Source organism: Onychomys torridus, chromosome 10, assembly GCF_903995425.1.
Source record: "Onychomys torridus chromosome 10, mOncTor1.1, whole genome shotgun sequence".
NCBI classification, from domain to species: domain Eukaryota; kingdom Metazoa; phylum Chordata; class Mammalia; order Rodentia; family Cricetidae; genus Onychomys; species Onychomys torridus.
The window spans coordinates 35,758,558-35,777,981 of NC_050452.1; the positions used below are offsets into that span (position 1 = coordinate 35,758,558).

Here is a 19,424-nt window from a genome sequence, read left to right on the forward strand (position 1 = left end):
CTGATGAAGTGACCAGCTCATCAGGTATGCCTGGGACTGAGCAGTTTTAATCTGGAAATTCTGCATCTCAGAAGCAGGTTACTCCCAGGCAAACAGGGACTGCTAGTCACCAGAGGTTAACAGTGACAGTGTACAATTTAAACTGTGCATTGTTTCCAAATCTGCAAAAGAAGGATATTGATCACACCTCCCTGCTAGGTTATAATGGGCGATCAAATAGGTTGAGCATGCAGTGCTCAGAACTTGTGAGCCACATCCAGGACAGTGACCTTGTTAACATTGTCATAAGACAGAGACGAAGAGAATTTAGATTAACATCAGAATCCCAAAGCTGTGTCTTGCTGCCATGTTGAACCTCATTGTTTATACCTGTAAAGTGGGGGGGAGGGCATAACATCACCCAATTAAGACAATGTTGAATAGGCTAAGCCCCAATTCCATGCCTTCTAATAAAGAAAAGCACCAATCTCAGAACTGTCATGAACAGAAGCAAACAGGGCACACCAGCAGTGTGTGGACTACTTGCAATACCTCCTCGCTTGGTAAAGCCTGATTTCAACAGCAAATGCCCTGCCGCCTTCCTGCAGGAGTGTATAAACTCCAGAGCTAAAGAGCTCCCTCTCGAGGCAGAATAAATAATCCACCTAGCAGTGTCCACAAGCCCAGAAAGAAGGATCCTTTGAAACTTCTGTTTCTAGGAGGCAGAAGCCAAAACTATTCCCAGAGATAATTAGGTTATTTCTGGAGATGAAGGATGGCAGTGAAGCAGGAAGCCCAAGGGCATTCAGGGGCCTAGGATGTGCACTCTGCTGGCAAAAGGCCCTGGCGACAGGGCAGAGGCAAGGACACAGGCAGTGTGATGTTTGTGGCTTCTGTCTCTCAGCTGCAGGCCTAAAGGCACAGGCTTGATTAGCACAGGTTACACTTGGCGGATCATCCTGCCTGAGTGCTTCTCGGCAGTGCAGCAGCAGCAGGGGATGATACAGTAGTAAAGAATAGGGTGTTCCCAATAGCATGCTTCTAATTTTCCTTGTATTTCCTCTGCTTCCCATCTTCCAAGCACCCCTCAATTATCAGCCACCAGCCATGTAGGCATCTTACAGCCCTAATGTGCATGCCTCAAAGAGAATTCCACCCTCCCCTCCAGTTACCTGCTGTGTGAGCCTGGGGAGGTTATTAGGTTCCCTGTGCCTTAGTTTCTCACTGGCAAGCTGGGGTATGGTGATATTTTCCTCTTAGAGTTGGAGTAAGGGTTGAAGGAATCAGTCCATGTGGAAGTGTTCCACAACATGCCTGGGCCATAATCCATAGCAAGTGAACTGTCTGGGTGAACCGCCCTAACTATTGATCCTGCATGGTGAGCTGAGATGCGAAGGATCAAAATACAGAAACGGATTCTTACAGAAGCTGACTCTGTAAATTAATAGGGGAAAAAATAGAGGAGGAGGAAAGCCATTTCTATGAAGGGGAAAGACATTGACTTCCCACTACGCTTTCTTCTCAGCTCACCCCACCCCCAAATAGAAACTGGCCCTGTTCAGAGACTGGCCAATTGTATCTCAGGCATGTGCAGCACCTTGGGTAAACTGAGTCGGGCGTGTCTACTGGGGTTGGCATTGGACTCTTCATTACTTGTATGAACTCTGTCCTGAGGGCACATTACCCCTCCTTACACCCCATGTCTACCCCCAGAGCCTCAGGCAGCTGGAACCCAACTTCCCATTTCGCATGGTTTCTCTGCTTGTTTTGAATTTTTCCTTTCTGGTGTTCATTAACAAGTGAACCGGGTGGTTGGAGACCGGGGGACATTTCCCTCAGCGGTTTGCAGACCAAGGAGAGGAACTAATGAGAGGCAGTGTGTGGCTGGTGGGGAGATAGGAAGTCTGTTGGCTCTTTAAGATGAGATTCATCTAGGTTCAAATTCATACTCTGGCTCTAACCTGACTACCAGAGGGTGCACTTGTCCCCTGGGTGACCTCCTTGACTTATTAACTTACGCCACCCTCACCCAAGACCACACATAAGCACTAATGATTATTACTAGCGTCATTTCGGGTCCTTGCTTTTCACTGATCGCTTACCTGTAAGTCGTTCCATCCCAGGGAGCAGGCGTTTTAACCTGGAAAGAGGATCAAACGAACCTTAAGAATAATTTCACCTAACGTCTATCCAATCAGAGTTCAGAACATTCCTGGTAGGGGGCTTGTGTTCAGGACCATAATGCCTGGGGGACTAGAGCAATCCTATAAATGGAAACTGCACTGCCTGATGCATTTATTTTTATCTCAAGCACAATGGAGATTTCTAGTGCTTTACATTGAAGACTTATGAAATATTGTCGTATATTTACAATATATAGCCTGCCTTCTCCCTCCCCCCTACCCCCCGCTCCCCAAAGCATTAAGGCAGCTTGCAACTATTAAACCGTGTCTAGGCCAGCACAATTAGAAGCATAAATAGAAATTGTCTAATAGGAGGGGAAAAATAGCCACTCTCGGACCTAAGCTGTGTGGTGGTATTGTGTTCCCCAAAATATTGTTCACCCTAATGAACTTATCTGGGGTCAGAGAACAGAACAGCCACTAGATACAGAGGCTAGAAAATGGTTGCACACACGCCTTTAATCCTAGCATTCCAGAGGCAGAAATCCCTCTGGATCTCTGTGAGTTCAAGGCCACATTGGAAACAGCCAGGCATGGTGACACACGCCTTTAATCCCAAGAAGTGAGCCTTTAATCCCAGGGAGTGATGACAGAAAGTAGAAAGATATATAAGGTGTGAGGACCAGAAACTAGATAGAGCTGGTTAAGCTTTTAGGCTTTGAGCAGCACAGTTCAGCTGAGATCCATTTGGATGAGGACTCAGAGGCTTCCAGTCTGAGGAAACAGGATCAGCTGAGGAACTAGTGAGGTGAGGTGGCTGTGGCTTGTTCTGCTTCTCTGATCTTCCAGCGTTCACCCCAAAACCTAGCTCCAGGTTTGATTTTATTAATAAGAACATCTAAGACTTGTGCTACAGCGCTGTCTGCCTGTGCTTTGTGCCCGGTGCTGAGGGCTTAGAGGTGGTCAGACCAGGCATGAGTGGACTCCCTTGCAAGCTCTACTCTTTGAGAGAGAAGGAATAGTCACTTAAAAGGGAAACACTGAATACAGTGGCACGAACATAGGACCACAAGTTCCAGACCAGCCTGCACTACATGGTGAGGAGATATTATTGGTGAAATTATTAAGGCCACTCCTCGTAGTTAAAAGGGAGGTTTATTTTGTGGGGTAGCTTACAAATGAAGGGATGGGTTGTAGGGTCTGGCAAAGGTATGGTGCAGTCCAGCGGTGTTCTCTGGAGAACTCTGCTCGGTCTACCTCCAGCGTCCAGGGTCCCGGAACCAAGAGAGACCTCTCCTCTGGATCCTGGGTCTTCAACTTCCTCCCTCAGCCCCGCCTTGTGGGTGTGGCCATTACCGAAGCCTCAATAGGGGTTGGAACTTCCAGGCCAAGGCTGGGATGGCTACCCACTACAAGATTATCTCAAAAAAAAAAAAAAAAAAATCAAGAATGAGAAAGAAATGGAGGGAGAAAGGGAGGCATTTTGAATGCTAACTATAAGTACATGAAACGCTGGCTGGCAGTTGGCAGCGGCAATCCTCTCCAGGCCGATGGTCAGAGAGCCTGAAGGAAATGACTTGGAGTCTGCTTCCTCCGGCCTCCTTGCTCTCCAGTCTTAGCATCAGATTTCTCTGTGCCTACTGTCCTGGCCCCAAGAGTACAGCTTAGCCTTGCCGACGCCCAGGAGTGGGGCTGGCAGCCATGTGTCCCAGGTTTTACCTACAGTTCTACCCTGACATTTCTCCTCCTCTTGATCTCACTTCCACCCTGCTCTTTCCCCATCAGTATGGAATCCACCCATTCCTAACACTCGCCATCACTGTGTGGAATCCACCCCTTCCTAACACTCGCCATCACTGTGTGGAATCCACCCATCCTAACACTCGCCATCACTGTATGGAATCCACCATTCCTAACACTCGCCATCACTGTGTGGAATCCACCATTCCTAACACTCGCCATCACTGTGTGGAATCCACCCATTCCTAACACTCGCCATGTACTTGCATCCTTGGGGCCTTTGAATGGAATGTCTATATCTTGGCTGTTAGCTGATATCACTCATTTCTCTGGACTCATCTCTTCTGAAAAGCCTTCCCTCACGCTTCTAAGCAGAGTGACTGCTCTCCTCCTCTGAACTCTCCCAACACAAGTTTCTATCTGCATCTCTCCACTAGCAAGGCATGATGGTGTTCCTGTCTCCATGTCAACCCCTAGTTGTACATTGTACAGTGTGTTTTCATTGCATCCACAGTGTCTATCATGTACCTTGAGGTATACTAATTACACTAGTTACTGCCCACTGCCTTGCTACTGAATTCCAGGGAATGCTGGGCACTCACACGAATATTTTAACCCCATAGTGAATAAACAGCACAGGGCCCATTGACATATGGGAAATGAGTCAGGCACACTGACCGAGGAACTTGTCTAGATTTGCACGGTGGTAGGGAAGCAGACCTGATTCCCAACTAGATGTTTTCAGAAGACCTGAAAGTCTTCTATTTTTTCCACCATCCTGTGTTTCTTACATGGCCCTCCGCAAATTCATTGGTTGAGAAGATGTATTTTAGTACTATTCTAAAAAGCCCCCATTGTACTAGCATAATGCATCAAAAGAAGGTATGTGGTCAGAATCTCTAATTAGTGTTGAGTATAGGCATAATTTAAAACACATACTGAAGCTGAGTGTAGGCCACAGGTATATAATCCCAGCATGCAAAGGGTTAAAGTAGGATTATAAAGTCAAGGCTAGCTTGCCAGCCTGGACCACACTGTAGTGAGAACCTTCCCCCCTCCACACCCCCAAACAAAACAAAGCAATAAAACTGTCAAAGTTGTAGAGTGAATTATGGAGGGAAAATAAAGGCCAGTTGAAAATATATTCTGTCTTTTATTCCTTTCCTCATCATTTTGGTTTTGGAATATGTGGGACTGAAAAGGGGATATGATGAGCTTGCTGAGGGAAAGGGGCCACAAGCCCATATCACAGTCAACCACAGGTAACTGTCTGTTGTCAGGGCTGTGTGGGAGCATCCTGCAATTCTCAGTGCGGTGTTTCTGTCAACACAATGCTGAAAGGATGACTGTGACTCTGTTGGGTTCAACAGATGTTTACTTACAGCCCTGTGGTTGCCCAGAGCTAACCAGTTAATGGAAGTCAAACTGGTGTCTCTACCACCAGCCATGACAAACATAGGAATCCATGAGCCAGCTCTTCCCAAGCCCCAAGAAGAGAGAAGACAGCATCTCCATCCTAGAGGGGGATGCTGCATCTTCATCTTGGAGAGGATGGCCACTGGTTCATTCTATTGGATTGATTGAGATACTTAACTAGTTAATTTCATCTCACTGTGAAATACTCTCATTTCTTTTTGTTTGTGCTCTTTTGTTTTTATGAGACAGTCTTCCTGTGTAGCCCAGGCTGACATTGACTCAAGTCCTCCTGCACCATCCTAAATGCTGGGATTGCAAGCATGTGCTACCACCACATCTGGTCATATCAAGTGTGCTGTCACATCTGTCCATACCATAGTATAGGAACTATACTAGTCTTGTATAGAAACTGTCCCTGCATTTGGAACTTAAATTCATTAACTGCATTACTTGGATGGTGTATTTAGGTCTTAAAGTATTGTTCCATGTGCTGGCTGGACAACTCAGCAGGTAAAGGCACTTGCCACAAAGCCTGATTATTGGTGAAATTATTAAGGCCACTCCTCGTAGTTAAAAGGGAGGTTTATTTTGTGGGGTAACTTACAAATGAAGGGATAGGTTGTAGGGTCTGATAAAGGTATGGCGCAGTCCGGCGGTGTTCTCTGGAGAACTCTGCTCGGTCTACCTCCAGTGTCCAGGGTCCCAGAACCAAGAGAGACCTCTTCTCTCGATCCTGGGTCTTCAGTGTCCTCCGTCAGCCCTGCCTTGTGGGCGTGACCATTACCAAAGCCTCAATGGGGGTTGGAACTTCCAGGCCAAGGCTGGGATGGCTACCCACTATACCTGATGACCTGAGCTTGTCTCCCAGGACCCACATGTGGAAGGATAGAGCCAATTTCTACAATTGTCCTCTGACCTCCATAACCATGTGCTGCAAATGTCCTCCCCCATAAGTGAATAGTTGCAATAATTTTTAAGATATTTACTTTAACTAAGTAACTCGTTGGGTAAACATTTTTTTATGAAGATCATCATCTCAGCAGTCATTACCTACAACTGTTTTTCATGCTCTGTTAGAGATTCAGAACCCTTATCTCCAAGAGTCTGAGCATGAAGGTGGTGAGGTCCAGCCTCTGTGCTGGGACTGTAGAGTGCTGTGGAAAGCACAGGGTATGACATGGCAAAGACAGGAGAGACTGTTGTCTTTCTTAGAAGACCAGTGGCATTCACCCACAGCAAGCATCCATCACATTGGCTTTGTCTTATCCTAATCACTTTCCCAAGATCCCCCATCTCCAAACACCATGCTCAGATTAAAATTCCATAATCATATAATAGCACAGGAGGATTAAATTTCAATACACAAACCCTTGAGGGTTCCATTCAAAGCGTGTTAAAAACCATAGCAGATGTTGTGTTGTGAGTAAATGGGGAAGAACAAGTGTGGAGCATAGAACAGTTAGGGGGTTAGACCACTAACCCAGTGACAAGGTGGAGCAAGATGACCATAGTGATGAGAAATCTGCTGGTTTCTGGATAATTTTTGTTGTTGGGATGACAAAGGCAAGAGAGGAATCGAGACTGAATCTGAGGTTTGGTCCCTGAATGGATAGGATGGATATAAAGAGCTATTTAACACAGTGGGAATGATGTGAAAAGAACTAGCTTGGTAGGGAAAATTGGGATGTGTGGCTATTATGTAGAGGGTGTATATTAGATGTCAAAGTGAGGATGTGGAATGTCTGATAGGTGAGTCCGGAGCTCAGGGAAGTTCTGGGCTGGAGGTTAGGCTGTGTTGAGGAAAGAAAATGTGGAACTCACAACCTGGTTCAGACCCCAGCTTCTCATGGTGACCTTGAACAAGGCGTTTCTCCCTTCTGCCATCCTCATTTTTATGGGAGAGGTGATACGTGAGAACTAGTGTCCCCGGACAGTTGAGAAGGGGTTAAATGAGGCCACATTTGTAAAACATAGCAAGAGACTGATGGGTGTGTGTCGCCTCTAGTCAGCCTCCTCTTAGTCGCCAGACTCCACTAGATACCATGAGGGTAATATGGATGAAGGAAGTCCTGGAATGTCAACAGAAGCTCCTACTCCATCCCACTAGCAAAGGAGAACATTTTCCCAAGGAGTTTCTGAATAAAGAGGAAATGTTTCGGTGTGGTTAAGTGGATTAGAAGGTGAGCAGCTGTAAACCAGAGGAAGGAAAGTAGGTCAGGCCATGCACAAAGCCACAGAGGTATGATGTCAGACGGGCCAGAGCAAGGGTAGCATCCCCAGAGGAGTTAGGGCTGAGCACCCAGGAGCAATGCTTCTTCCTTGGGGGTTACCAATACCCCAATAGCACACAGCTTATTTCCTAATGACCTCCATAAGGGACAGACACTGCTCTGGTCTGGAGCCATCTGCCTCCCTGCAGCAGAGCCTCCTAGCTGGCCCCTGGCCCTCCACCCAAGACACAGATTCAGGGCCACTCATGCTATGCTAGGGAGGTAATGAAACATCAAAAGCCTCAGCGCCAGCTGGTGCTAGGAAACTCACTTGGAGCCCTCCACCATTGACTCCCTTTGCCTGGAGGTCTATCTAGAAGGACCAGATGTCTCCTTTCCAGTTAAATTCTAGTTTCATATAAACCGTTAGTTCTTTTGAAAAAAAGAACAGTTGAGAATTCACTCTCAACCTGCAGCTTCATCAGAAAAGTGGCCTGAGTCAGGTGGGAGAAAGGGCAGCCCTCTTGAGTGCCCATCTTGCCTCTGTGTGCACATGCTCCTCAGACCTCATACAAGTAGCAGAAAGCAGAATGCCAGAGAATCCAAGATAGGGTTTCTCTGTGTAGCCCTGGCTATCTTGGATCTCGCTCTATAGACCAGGCTGGCCTCGAACTCACGGAGATCCACCTGCCTCTGCATCCCGAGTGCTGGGATAAAAGGCATGTGCCATCACTGCCCAGCTTCCTTTTGCCTCTTAGAGAACTACAAAAAGGGGAACAGGCCCAATTTTCCTACACTGGCATTTTGTCTTATTACCAGTGTTTAGAATGTGCTCTCCTTTGAGATAGATGTGTGCTACATGCATGTTTGCGTTTTGTTTGGACCACACAGTGTTTTAAGGTGTGATTTGTTGCCAACATTTAAAAAAAAAAAAAGATTTCACATTAAAATGTGGGTTTTAGTATCCAGATTGCTTGCTTCTGACAACACTGGACTGGCCTTCTCGGCAAAGCTCTGTGATGGCAACAGAGTCCATACTATAATCAGCACTGTTCACCGCGGCCCTTGTCTGGCTTACCTCGTTCATTTCCTCTCTTCCTTGCTTCATTATCCTGTGAGTTCAGTCCCTGGGTTACAGTGGGAGCAGACTGGACAATTAATGAACTCTGAGTGCGGAGCTGAGTCAGGTTTGTATCAGAAGTGCACCGGGAGTGGAAGTGAGGAGATCGCCTCAGGGAGGGTTGCATTGTTCGGATGATGCTGTGAGGGTAGGGGCTTGCTTTCTTGTGGGCAGCTTGCATGCTATCATAAGTGGGCCAGTTCACAGACAGCAGGGAGCCCTTGCCTGCAAATGAGTTAGTATCACCCCCACCCGGCAGGCTGAGCTCTGTGGAGGTTCCCCCTGAGGACCTTTGTGAACCGTGTCTGGGGTCCATCCGGAGCTTCGTCTCCACTCCCCTTAGCAGCTCATACCACAGACTCAGGACTTGTGGAGGAAGAGGGTTCATTTTCTCTTCACACATTCAATGCTCTGCTCCCAACCCAAAATTCAGGGCACCTGGTACTGGTGTCCTCAGAAGCAGACTGATCGTCACTCGATGCTGGCTTCAGTGGAGGAGCTTGGGACCAGGACGGACTTCGTCAGTACCAAGAAAAATGATTTCAGGATGCTTGTTTGGGCAGACAGCATATCCAAAGTCTGTGGTTTGGGCTGAAAAAAAAAAAATGGTGTTCTGTGTTCCGTATGTTCATCCTTCAAGTTCATGGCCATCACCACCTGAGAATACTTAGGGCTCAGGGTAACTGAAGGGAGCATAAATCCTGCTGGCTTTGAACACAGCCCAGGGTACAGCCTACCTTCCTGTCCTGGCCAATATGAATCAGCTCTATCCCCTTCTCCCTCCCTCGTTCCTGCCTGTAAATCAAGAGCCCCCCAGCATTAGTCACTGCAGAAGCGATAATGGGCAAGGACAAGCCACTACTTTCATCCATCACTCTGTGTCTCAGATTCAGGCTAAGCCAAGAAGATGGAGAAAACTGACATTACAAAAGGATGAGTCGTTACCCTGGGTTCTTTCAGAGCTTAGGAGTCTGAATATTTCCATGTAGATTCTGCACCCTCCCCAGCTGTTATAACTACAGCTAGCTAGAGTGCCAAGGAGAAGTCTAGTCATTCATTAAATGCTGTTTCCCTTCTCTGGGCTCAAAAATATGTCTTTAGAGCCCCCAGGAATCTGAGACAGTGACAGTGTCTTAATAGTAGGGACTTTGGAATTTATCCTCTCCAGTTCTCTTAAGGCACCAGAATGAGATGCAACTTTCTCAATGGGTCCGGGTATGTCCCTCAAAGGAAGCCATAGCTTGGGCCATTCTGGACACCTGTGTTCGAGGGAAATGCATTTTCTGCTCTGGCTGAGCAGATGGTCAAGGCCACTGCTGCCCACAAAGAGAGGCTGTTTCCAAATCCACTGACAAGTCATGAACTTCCTTTCCATGCACGGCTGACCAAATGCTAGCTGGCCTACAGAGACGTGTTCCACTCTCGGATTACAGCTTTGGCGCTCTCTAAGGCATGCTGGCTCTGACTTTTTCCGTCACACAGTATTTCTTCCAGTTTTTAAATTCCCCATATCAACCACTTTACTCTTCTGGAGCAGAAAAATTCCAAGCCAAAGTAACTGATGAGGCTGGTAAAAACCTCACCAATTCAAAAGGGATGTTAAAGCTTCCAGTGGGGAGGTCTTGGGGCAGCTCAAAAGTATAAGCTCTGGCTTGTACTGGCCTATCCATCTTCTAGAAAATAAGGGTGTAAAGTTGTGTAATCACAGGCCCTTTCTACTAAGAGTAACACCACATTTCATCACATTTAAAATGCCACTGGTTATTAAAGGCATTGTATTGTATTGACTGACAAGCAAAGAGAGTCTTAAAATGTGTCTCCAGTTAAATTACCCCAAACACCATTAAACATGGCTAGGTTGTTCACACCAGGCTCCATTGGCTTTAAAATGCACTTAGGTTAACCCGGCAACTCCCTCTGGCCTGAGCTGCATTGTTTGGTGTGAAATAGACGATCCTTTTCCATGACAAATGTAGTACTGCTTTTCATCTCTTTAGGAGTGTCTTTCTAATGAAAAAATTTTTTTCTTAAATATTCATTTTATTTCTACATTGTGTGTGTGTGTGTGTGTGTGTGTCTGTGTGTGGTCTGTATCAGGGTATATGCACATGGGTACAGGAGGAGTACTCCTGAAGGCCAGAGGAGTCAGATCCCTCTGGATCTTGAGTTACAAGAGATTGTATGAATCACATGACATGGGGGTTGGGGGCTGAATGAAGGTCCTCTGCAAGAATGATATGTGCTCTTAACCACTAAGCCATCTCTCCAGCCCTGAAATGGAGCCTTTGGGGGCCAAAAAGAGGGCTTAGCAGTTAAAAGCACTAGCTGCTCTTCCAGAGGACTTGGGTTCAGTTCCTAGTGCCCACATGGTGGTTCACAACCATCTGTAACTCCAGCTACAGGGTATTTGATGCCCTCTTCTGACCTCTGCCAGCACCAAGCATGTACATAGTTCAGACATATACATGTAAGCAAAACAATCATATACATAAAATAAATTAAAATAAACCAAGAAAACAAAGCATTTGCTTTTTCCCTTGCAAGAAAATAACATTGTAGACATTCTTCTAGGAATGGATGTCTGCTTCTTAAAACAAAATTGGCATGCTTCTGCTCTTTTTTTTTTTTTTTTTTTTTTTTTGTATATTCAGTAACTTTTCATTCCAGTGCTGAAGCATAATGGCCTCTTCATAAATATATTTTAATCTCGGCCGTAGATACTGCATGGTTCCTCAGTACATCCTGATCCTCAGACATGGGGCAGTAAGAGAAATGAGTGTCTCAGAATGGGTGAGTTCAAGGAATGGCTCCCATTTCCTGAGAACTGACCATATATCTAGCAAGGTGCTATGCTCCTTGCCGAACTTCACGTCAACCAAACTTTATGCCAAAACCTACGTGTAGGATGAAAATCTTAAGAGGCTTAGATAATTTTCAGTGTTTGTCAAATTCATTTCTGAGGTGTATGAATTGTTTACAGAGAGTATATTGATTGACCATGTGTGTGTGAGAGAGAGTGCCACAGAGGCCAGAAGAGTGTCAGATCTCCTGGAGCTGGAGTTGTAGGTAGTTGCGATCCATCTGACATGGGTGCTGGAAAGTAAACTCAAGCCCTCTGTAAGAACAACCAGAACTCTTAACCTCTGAGTCTCCCCAGTCCCGAGGGCAGAAGTTGTTTTAACCATCTGATCTAATTACTTCAAGTCACACAGCTACGTACAATCAGGGCAAGTATTCCAATCCCGCCTCTAGGATCCCTCCAGTCAGTTCTGCTTGTCTATAGTCAGTCTGAAACCCACCAATGGCAGACTCACAGGAGCTCCCATCTCCTTTCAAGGACACCAAGCATCACCCAAGGTTGCAAATGTTTATTCTGTGGTGTGCAGCAGTGCATGCCCATAACCTCAGCACTCAAGAGGCTGAGGTAGGAAGATTGTGAGTTCTAGGCCAGCCTGGACCACATAGCAAGAGCCTGTTTCAGAAGACCTAAGTAAATAGATAAATAAATAAATAATGTAAGTTTATTTTAAATAGTTCAGTCACAGTGAAGCTATACTGTGCTCTTTCTTTAAAAAGAATAAAATAAAAATAAAGAGAGAGCCAGAGAGATGGGCATAGTGGCACTTGCTGACAGGCCTGTGGACTCGTGGATCAAACTGAGGACCCGAGTTGGATCCCTCGAACCCACATGGGAGGGGGAGAGAAATGGCTCCCACAAGTGTTCCCTGACTCCTGGGTGAGGTCGTGTGTGTGTGTGTGTGTGTGTGTGTGTGTGTGTGTGTGTGTAAGTAAATTAATATAAATGGAAGTGTGTGTATGCTAATGTAAAAAAAACAATAAGCAAATAAACAGAAAATAAAAGACTTCAATCATATACATCAGCAGTTCTCAACCTTCCTAATGCTGCGACCCTTTAATATAGGTAGGTCCTCATGTTGTGGTGACCCCCAACCATAAAAGTATTTTTATTGCTACTTCATGACTGTAATTTTGCTACATGAACCATAGAGTAAATTATGAGTCATAATGTAAATATCTGAGTTTTTGGATGGTCTTAGGAGACCCCTGTAAAAGATTTGCTCAACCCCCAAAGGGGTTGCTAGCCACAGGTTGAGAACTGCTGATACGGGGGTTTGTGTCATAAATGGCTAAGAATAATGCACTCAGCACACCTATGCTAGGCAAATGGCCACACAGAGCAGTTCATTAGTACAGTTTCCTTTGGGACAGCAGCTGTGTCATCTGGCTACCCTCTCCAACAGTGCAAAAACACCCCCAGTTCCTGACCAAAACCTTTGTCAGTAAATTGAAATGACTAACCTAGTGGTAACGAATGTGTTTGTGAAAAAGTAAGGATCTAAGCTGGCTCAAACATTGGTCTTCAGAGCCCTGAGCACACCATCCTTTCCCCGTTCTGCCAATGACTGGTCTCCTTTACAAAGTCTGGTTCTTGGTGAAATGAAATCAGCAAGATGGATAGAAAAATGGAAATGGACAGAAGGGGCTTCTGTTGTTAATAATAAACCATCAAAGATGTTTTTCTTTTCCGATGCTGTGAGACATGATGTTTTCCAGTGTGAGAGAGTCCCTGGTGTTGGTCCCTCTGAAGAGCCCGGGAGGCCCTACCACACCTAGGAGTGGAACAGGAATGGAAGCCACCACGCCTACCCCTAGAGAATAGCAGTTCCAAGTAACCCTTGTGGCTTTGTGGCAAGAGTGATTCTGTTTCCTTGGTCAGCTAAATACGGGACCTAAGAGTGTCCTCATATATTTATGTCCGATGCTGTGGGATTGAACCCAAAAGAAAGGAGTGGGAATGTGATGATTTCGTAGTCAAAATAGACACCAGCAAGAAGCAATCACCAAGTCCAAGTGTTAGAGATCTCCATCCTCACACCCAGTCAGGTAGATTTGATGGCCTACTGTTCGGCAGCCAATGTGGAGATTGTGCTAGGAGAATGTAATAGGCGATTTTAAAAATGACTGTCTCAAGTCAGTAATGTCTCTGGCTGGCAAGCATATATTGTATTCATAGGTGTGAAAGGGGAGGGGTGTGCAGGGACAGATGTGTGTATTGGGGGAGTCCTGACTAAACATTCTAACCTCCCCCTTGGGTTTGTTCCAGCTGCAAAGGTGCCTCCCACTATGGCCTGACCAAGGACCGGAAAAGACGCTCACAAGATGGCTGCGCTGATGGCTGTGCCAGCCTCACGGCAATGCCACTCTCCCCAGAAGCTTCTGCAGCCGCCACCATCTCTTTAATGACTGATGAGCCTGGCCTAGACAACCCTGCCTACGTGTCCACAGTAGAGGATGGTGAGCCAGTAACCAACCCCTCAGACTCTGGCCGGAGTAACCGAACTAGGGGTGAGTCAAATGGGTGGGTGTCTGGGAACGGGCTCTTGGTTTTCCCTGGGATTGCCCTCTGTAGAATACTCGTGGCAGAAAGTTCTAGAAGTGGTTTTTAAAGGGGAAATGGTTCTGGTAGTTTTGGCAGCCACTCCACGTCCAGTTCTCCACTCCAATTTCACTCACAGTGAAATGGAACTGTGAGGGCTCAGAACTTTATGGCTGTGTGATCTGACTCGGTGAAGGGGTCTGAGGTGAGGCCCGATGGCTTTACGGTTCCTGCCAGTGTGGGGATCTCCTCTGCCTGCTGTAGAAAGTGTTGTTATATTCACTTTTACCCAAGGGAGAAGAAAAGATTTTACATAAGCAAGATACACTTTTTCATTACAAAAATTTAGGAGTATGGATAAATTATTACCACTAAGAGACAATCACTGTTTCAATATCTTATTGTCCCACTTCATATATTTTATACATAAAGTATTTCTTTGGGGCTGTTGTCGCCCTTTTGTTCTGAGGCAAAGTCTCGCTCTGTGCCGCAGCTGGTTTTGACCTCCTCGGCTTCCTGTCTAACCTCCTGAGTGTTGGGATTACAGGCACAGAGCAGCACACTTGGCTAAAGAATGATGGCCATGAACCTGTAACTCCCATCTCCGTTATGTCTCTCCTCAGCACGGCCCTTTGAGCGCTCCACTATGAGAAGCCGATCTTTCAAAAAGATTAACAGAGCTCTGAGTGTTCTTCGAAGGACAAAGAGCGGGAATACCATTGCCAACCACACTGACCAGGGCAGGGAGAACTCTGAGAATGCCACTGACCCTGAAGGTAATCAGAATCCCCACCCTGTGAGAGTCCAGCTCTGACCTGCTTCCACCTTTTGAAGGGTTCTTGGGTGGAGGAGAGAGGAACGAGGAAATATTAGATAGAAAGATAGACCTAGACAACGAGAAGAAAGACAGAGACACAGGATAGCTTCAGGAGGGCCTGGGTCAATACCCAACAGCCTTGAAGTTTATTGAAAAGGGCTTTTTATACTACGCCAAAGGGAGAGGCGAAAGATCTCCCCCTTGCAAGATCAAAGCACACCATACAGCCAAGTATAGACTCTTCCAAATACCTGGTAACCATGCCCGTGGCCAAATCATCTTCTTATGCATCCCTTCTGGGTAAAACAAGCTCAGAATCTCTGACCCTGAGTAAGGTCTCACTAGGAAGCTTCTGTGGGTCTCCACGCCACCCCTACCCCCAGGCTGGCCACAGACTACTGGGTTTCCAAAGTCACTTCAGGAATGATGACAGTCTGATCACCACCCACCCTCCATGATTCCTCTCTTTCCAAGGGCACAGCATTGTTTTTTTCACCTTGGTTTGCCTCTCCATCTGAGTAAGGACTGATTTTTTTGGTTTTGTGGTCATCTTTCTACGCAGATGAGAGAAAACGCATTTGCTCCCTGGGCTTCAGGGGCCAGCTTAATACGTCTGAAAATAATTACTATAGTTAGAGAGGGAAAAGCATTTTATTTCATTCTCATCACACGGCACTGTACAGTCTTCTGTTGAAACGGGAAAATACCATAGATACCGTGAGTACTGTACGAACCGATAGGCAGCAAGTTCGTTCCTTTGTTTTCATTTATTGCTTTAATTTTCTTCATTTATTTATTGTGTGTGGGTGGAGATGGGTGCACTCATGTGTCCCAGTGCATGTGGAGGGCAAAAGACACCTTGTGAGGGTTGGTGTTCTCCTTTCACCACGTGGGGCCTGAGGCTAGAATTAAGGTCACCAAGTGCCTTGAGCTACTGACCTATCTCAAGGGCCCTTGAAAAAGCATCTTTGACAGGCTAACACATACTGATAGACCTGCTACATTATTATCTCATTACATCTACACATGAGACACTCTAAGAGTTCTATGTGCCTTTTTTTTTATTTAATCATCACAAGAACCAGGGCACATTTCAAGGTCACTAGCATCTCCGTGGTGTGGTTCTCAGGATGATTCACTGTCATCATCCTTGTCTTCAGGAAAGTATTCTGAGGCCTAGAGAGGTTATGCAAGTTGTTCTAAATGCCCTGTTGACCCGTGAAGCCACAGAGAGAAAGTTATCATCTTAGTTCATGTGTGATTTACATTTTCCCCAGTATAAGTGGAGCTGAGGAGACATTGTTTTCCACCTTTTTCATTTCATATTGAAGCTTTTAGGTTAAATTTCCCTTTTTTTGAGACAGGGTCTCACTCTACAGTCTTGGTTAGTCTAGAACTTACTGTGTAGATCAGACTGACCTCAAACTCGCCATGATCCTCCCTCTTTTGCCTCTTGAGAGTACTGGGCCTGCCGGCGTGCACCACATCTGGTTTTTATTAAACGTATACAGTAAAATAATAGCATTAAAACTAAGAACAGCTCCTCACTACCAGCTAGGGCTCTGAGTCACGCATATGTCATAAGAATGTTGAGATAAGGGTTGTCATTCTTAGTTCTCAGATAAGGAAAATGATCTCGAGGTTAGGTAAGTAGCCCAAAGGCACACAGCTCAACAACCACCACACACACACACACACACACACACACACACACACACACACACACACACACACACGACAGGGTTTTAACTTCAAACTCTAGCTCTTTTAACACCTTCCCAAACACTCTTTGGAGTTGAAAGTTAAAGCCCCAGGCTTTATTTACTATGCCCTTGGAAAACTCCCAAGCACCATATGAGACCCCTGGCTTGTCTGTGCTGCCCTCCCACCACGTGCCCTCCATGCTGTCCTTTGGGCCTATGTGGCTTCTCCTGCCTGTGTCTCAGCTGCTGGCTAACCTGCATGTTCCATCTCCTTCCTGCGGCCAACCTAATTCTTCACCTGGAAACAGGGATACGAAGCCACCTTCACAGGGTCATTGGAAGAACTGAAAATACGCATTCCAATTTCTTAGTTCAGTGCACAGATAAGAATGTTTTTAACTCCTATAATCTTCAGACAAAGACAGAATTTTGATCAAATTCTTCTGTGTCTATACTAGGACCATTTTGACAGTTTTTTTTTAAAAAAAAATCATTTTAACCCCTGAAAGTTCACAGGGATCTCATTGGTCTGGCTCTAAGGAGCATCAATTAAGAGTGTGGTGTTGGGCATGTCCTTTCAAATCAAATCAGCTCTCCTCTTGTCATTGAAGAAGAACAATGTTTGTGTCTGTTGTAAAGGAGGAAGGAGGAAAAGGGAGAGTCAGGAGCTTTGATGATTATTTCCAAAACTTTCTTGGTTTTAAAATAATTTTTTCAAAAATTTTCCATCCCCTTGATACCAGACATGTTCTGACACATGCTTAGCGCCAACTTAATACAACCAGAGCAGTTTGAACTTTAACTGAGCCCAGTCACCCACATACTGTTCGCACTAGAAACTGACAGATTACAACTGCTACTCATAGCCTCACAGAAACCATTCACTGACATTAAATTAAATCTGGAGTTGAAGACCCACATTCACAATGTCACAGGCTTCCACTAGCCACTACATTACCTCATTAATTAGCCTGTATAGTAATTGTAAATAAATCTTTTTCCTGTATAATTTTCATAGAGAGTTGAGTTGTTGAAACAAATGAACTATGGTTATAGGTTTTGAAAACAGTCCCAAAGAGTGGCTTATACAGAACCAGGCTCGTAGCCTGTCTTCCCAGGTAACAGAACTCAAGGTGACCCTGGGGATGAAGGCAGTGTCAGCAGCTACTGGACACTGACTGTCCCTGCCTTCTGCATCCTAACTGAGCCACCTCCCAGCTGGACTAGGTGTGACTTATTCTTAGCAGTTGGTGTCCTCTCTAGATACTTACATTCCAGCCCGGGTGAAAGACAGTGCCAGTCAGTGCTTCTGGGTTCTTGGTCCCTAGGGCCTGCCCCTGTGACCTTTGACCTGGTTGTGAACACCTGGCTCCTGGGAAACTATTGAGACTATGAGTGTGCCTGTCCTTAGAAGCCTGGTGTTCCTGACACAGTCACCTTACTTCACAGCTTCCTCTCTGTGCATTTCTCTCTCTCTCCCTCCCCACCCCCCTCTCTCTCTCTCTCTCTCTCACGCACACGTGAATAAAGGACTGCCTATCACTGTGGAGCTGTATAGTGACCCACACCGCTGCTATCTGGCACAGCCAGGGTTGGGTCAAATTCTAAGGTTAGGAAACACCCGCTCCCATGAGCTTTGATCCTTTCTTTAGCACTGAGTTCAGTGATCCAGGTAGATGAGGGACACCTCCAGAAGGTGGTCATAAGACTGTGATCTCGGCCTCTTCATGACTATGAATGAGGTCTTTTGACTGCCTGATAATGGCAGCAGTATCTGCCAGAGGGCTGAGAATACCTGGACCCTGAAAAGCAGAGTCTCTGAGATCTTCCGAAATAATCCAAGAGGACAGAAGAGCAGATTCTGTTTTTGTTCCTGAAGACATCTGTTCATTAGTTTGTTCCTATTCTAGCAGAAAGCATCAGCTGAAGACTCTCATGTACAGAGAGATCTGTGCACAGACCCATAGAGCAGCCAGAAATCACTGCCTCTGATGTGTAATCCAAGTAGTTTAAACATTAATTGGAGCAGTCAACCAAGGACTATTAACATTGGGAAGAGCCAGGTCAAGACAGCTACACGCAGCCTGATAGTGAAGCTGGTTGCTAGATTCTCCAGTCCAGCTGGTGATATGAGAGCTCATCACTGCTAGCAATAATGGAAGGTTGAATGCCATGAGAAGCAGAGTCAGCCTTATAGGAATCATGTGTTTAGAGACAGCAAGGAAAAGAGGGATTGGGGTAGAGTTTAATTGGAAGGGATTATTTCATGCATGCCTTGGGGGGAAAATTGAGTTTTGGGCCCAGGCTGGAAAACATTCCAGCAGAGAAATGTATGCTGGCACCAAAGCAGGAAAGTGGGAAACACGCACAAGGAACAGCGCACAGTTTAGTTTGGCAAGAAGGTCTGAAACAAATACTGTTTTTGTCCATTTCAGTCTTCCCAAGGTTGTACCACCTGATTCCAGATGGGGAAATTACAAGCATCAAAATCAATAGAGTGGATCCCAGTGAAAGCCTCTCCATTCGGCTTGTGGGAGGCAGTGAAACCCCATTGGTCCACATCATCATCCAGCATATTTACCGTGATGGAGTGATTGCCAGAGATGGACGGCTGCTGCCGGGAGACATCATTCTCAAGGTGCCCAGAAGGCATGATCGTGTAACTATAAGCTGCAAGATCATGAGCTGTAGGCTATGAAAGGCACATAATCTAAATCCTTAAAAGTAAATAATGGTTGGATGGATAGGTGGAAGGATAGACAGATGTTTGGGCAGAAAGATGGGTGGATAAGTAGATGGGTGGATGAATAGGTGGAATCCTTCAGAGCCGATAATGGATGGATAAGTAGGTAAGTGGACAGATAATTAGATGGATGAATGGATAGGTGGATGGATGAATGAGTGGATGGGTAAACAGG

At 45.8% G+C, this 19,424-nt stretch overlaps 1 protein-coding gene across 2 annotated transcripts in view; it reads left to right on the forward strand.

Moving 5' to 3' along the window:
- Positions 1-19,424, forward strand: part of Lnx1 (ligand of numb-protein X 1) — an 84,860-nt gene that overhangs the window by 37,687 nt on the left and 27,749 nt on the right. For both annotated transcript variants that reach the window (XM_036201291.1, XM_036201292.1), the window contains exons 2-4: positions 13,714-13,955; positions 14,610-14,762; positions 18,942-19,144. In XM_036201291.1, coding sequence (XP_036057184.1) covers positions 13,714-13,955; positions 14,610-14,762; positions 18,942-19,144 — 598 coding nt within the window. The remainder of the gene's footprint in view (positions 1-13,713; positions 13,956-14,609; positions 14,763-18,941; positions 19,145-19,424) is intronic.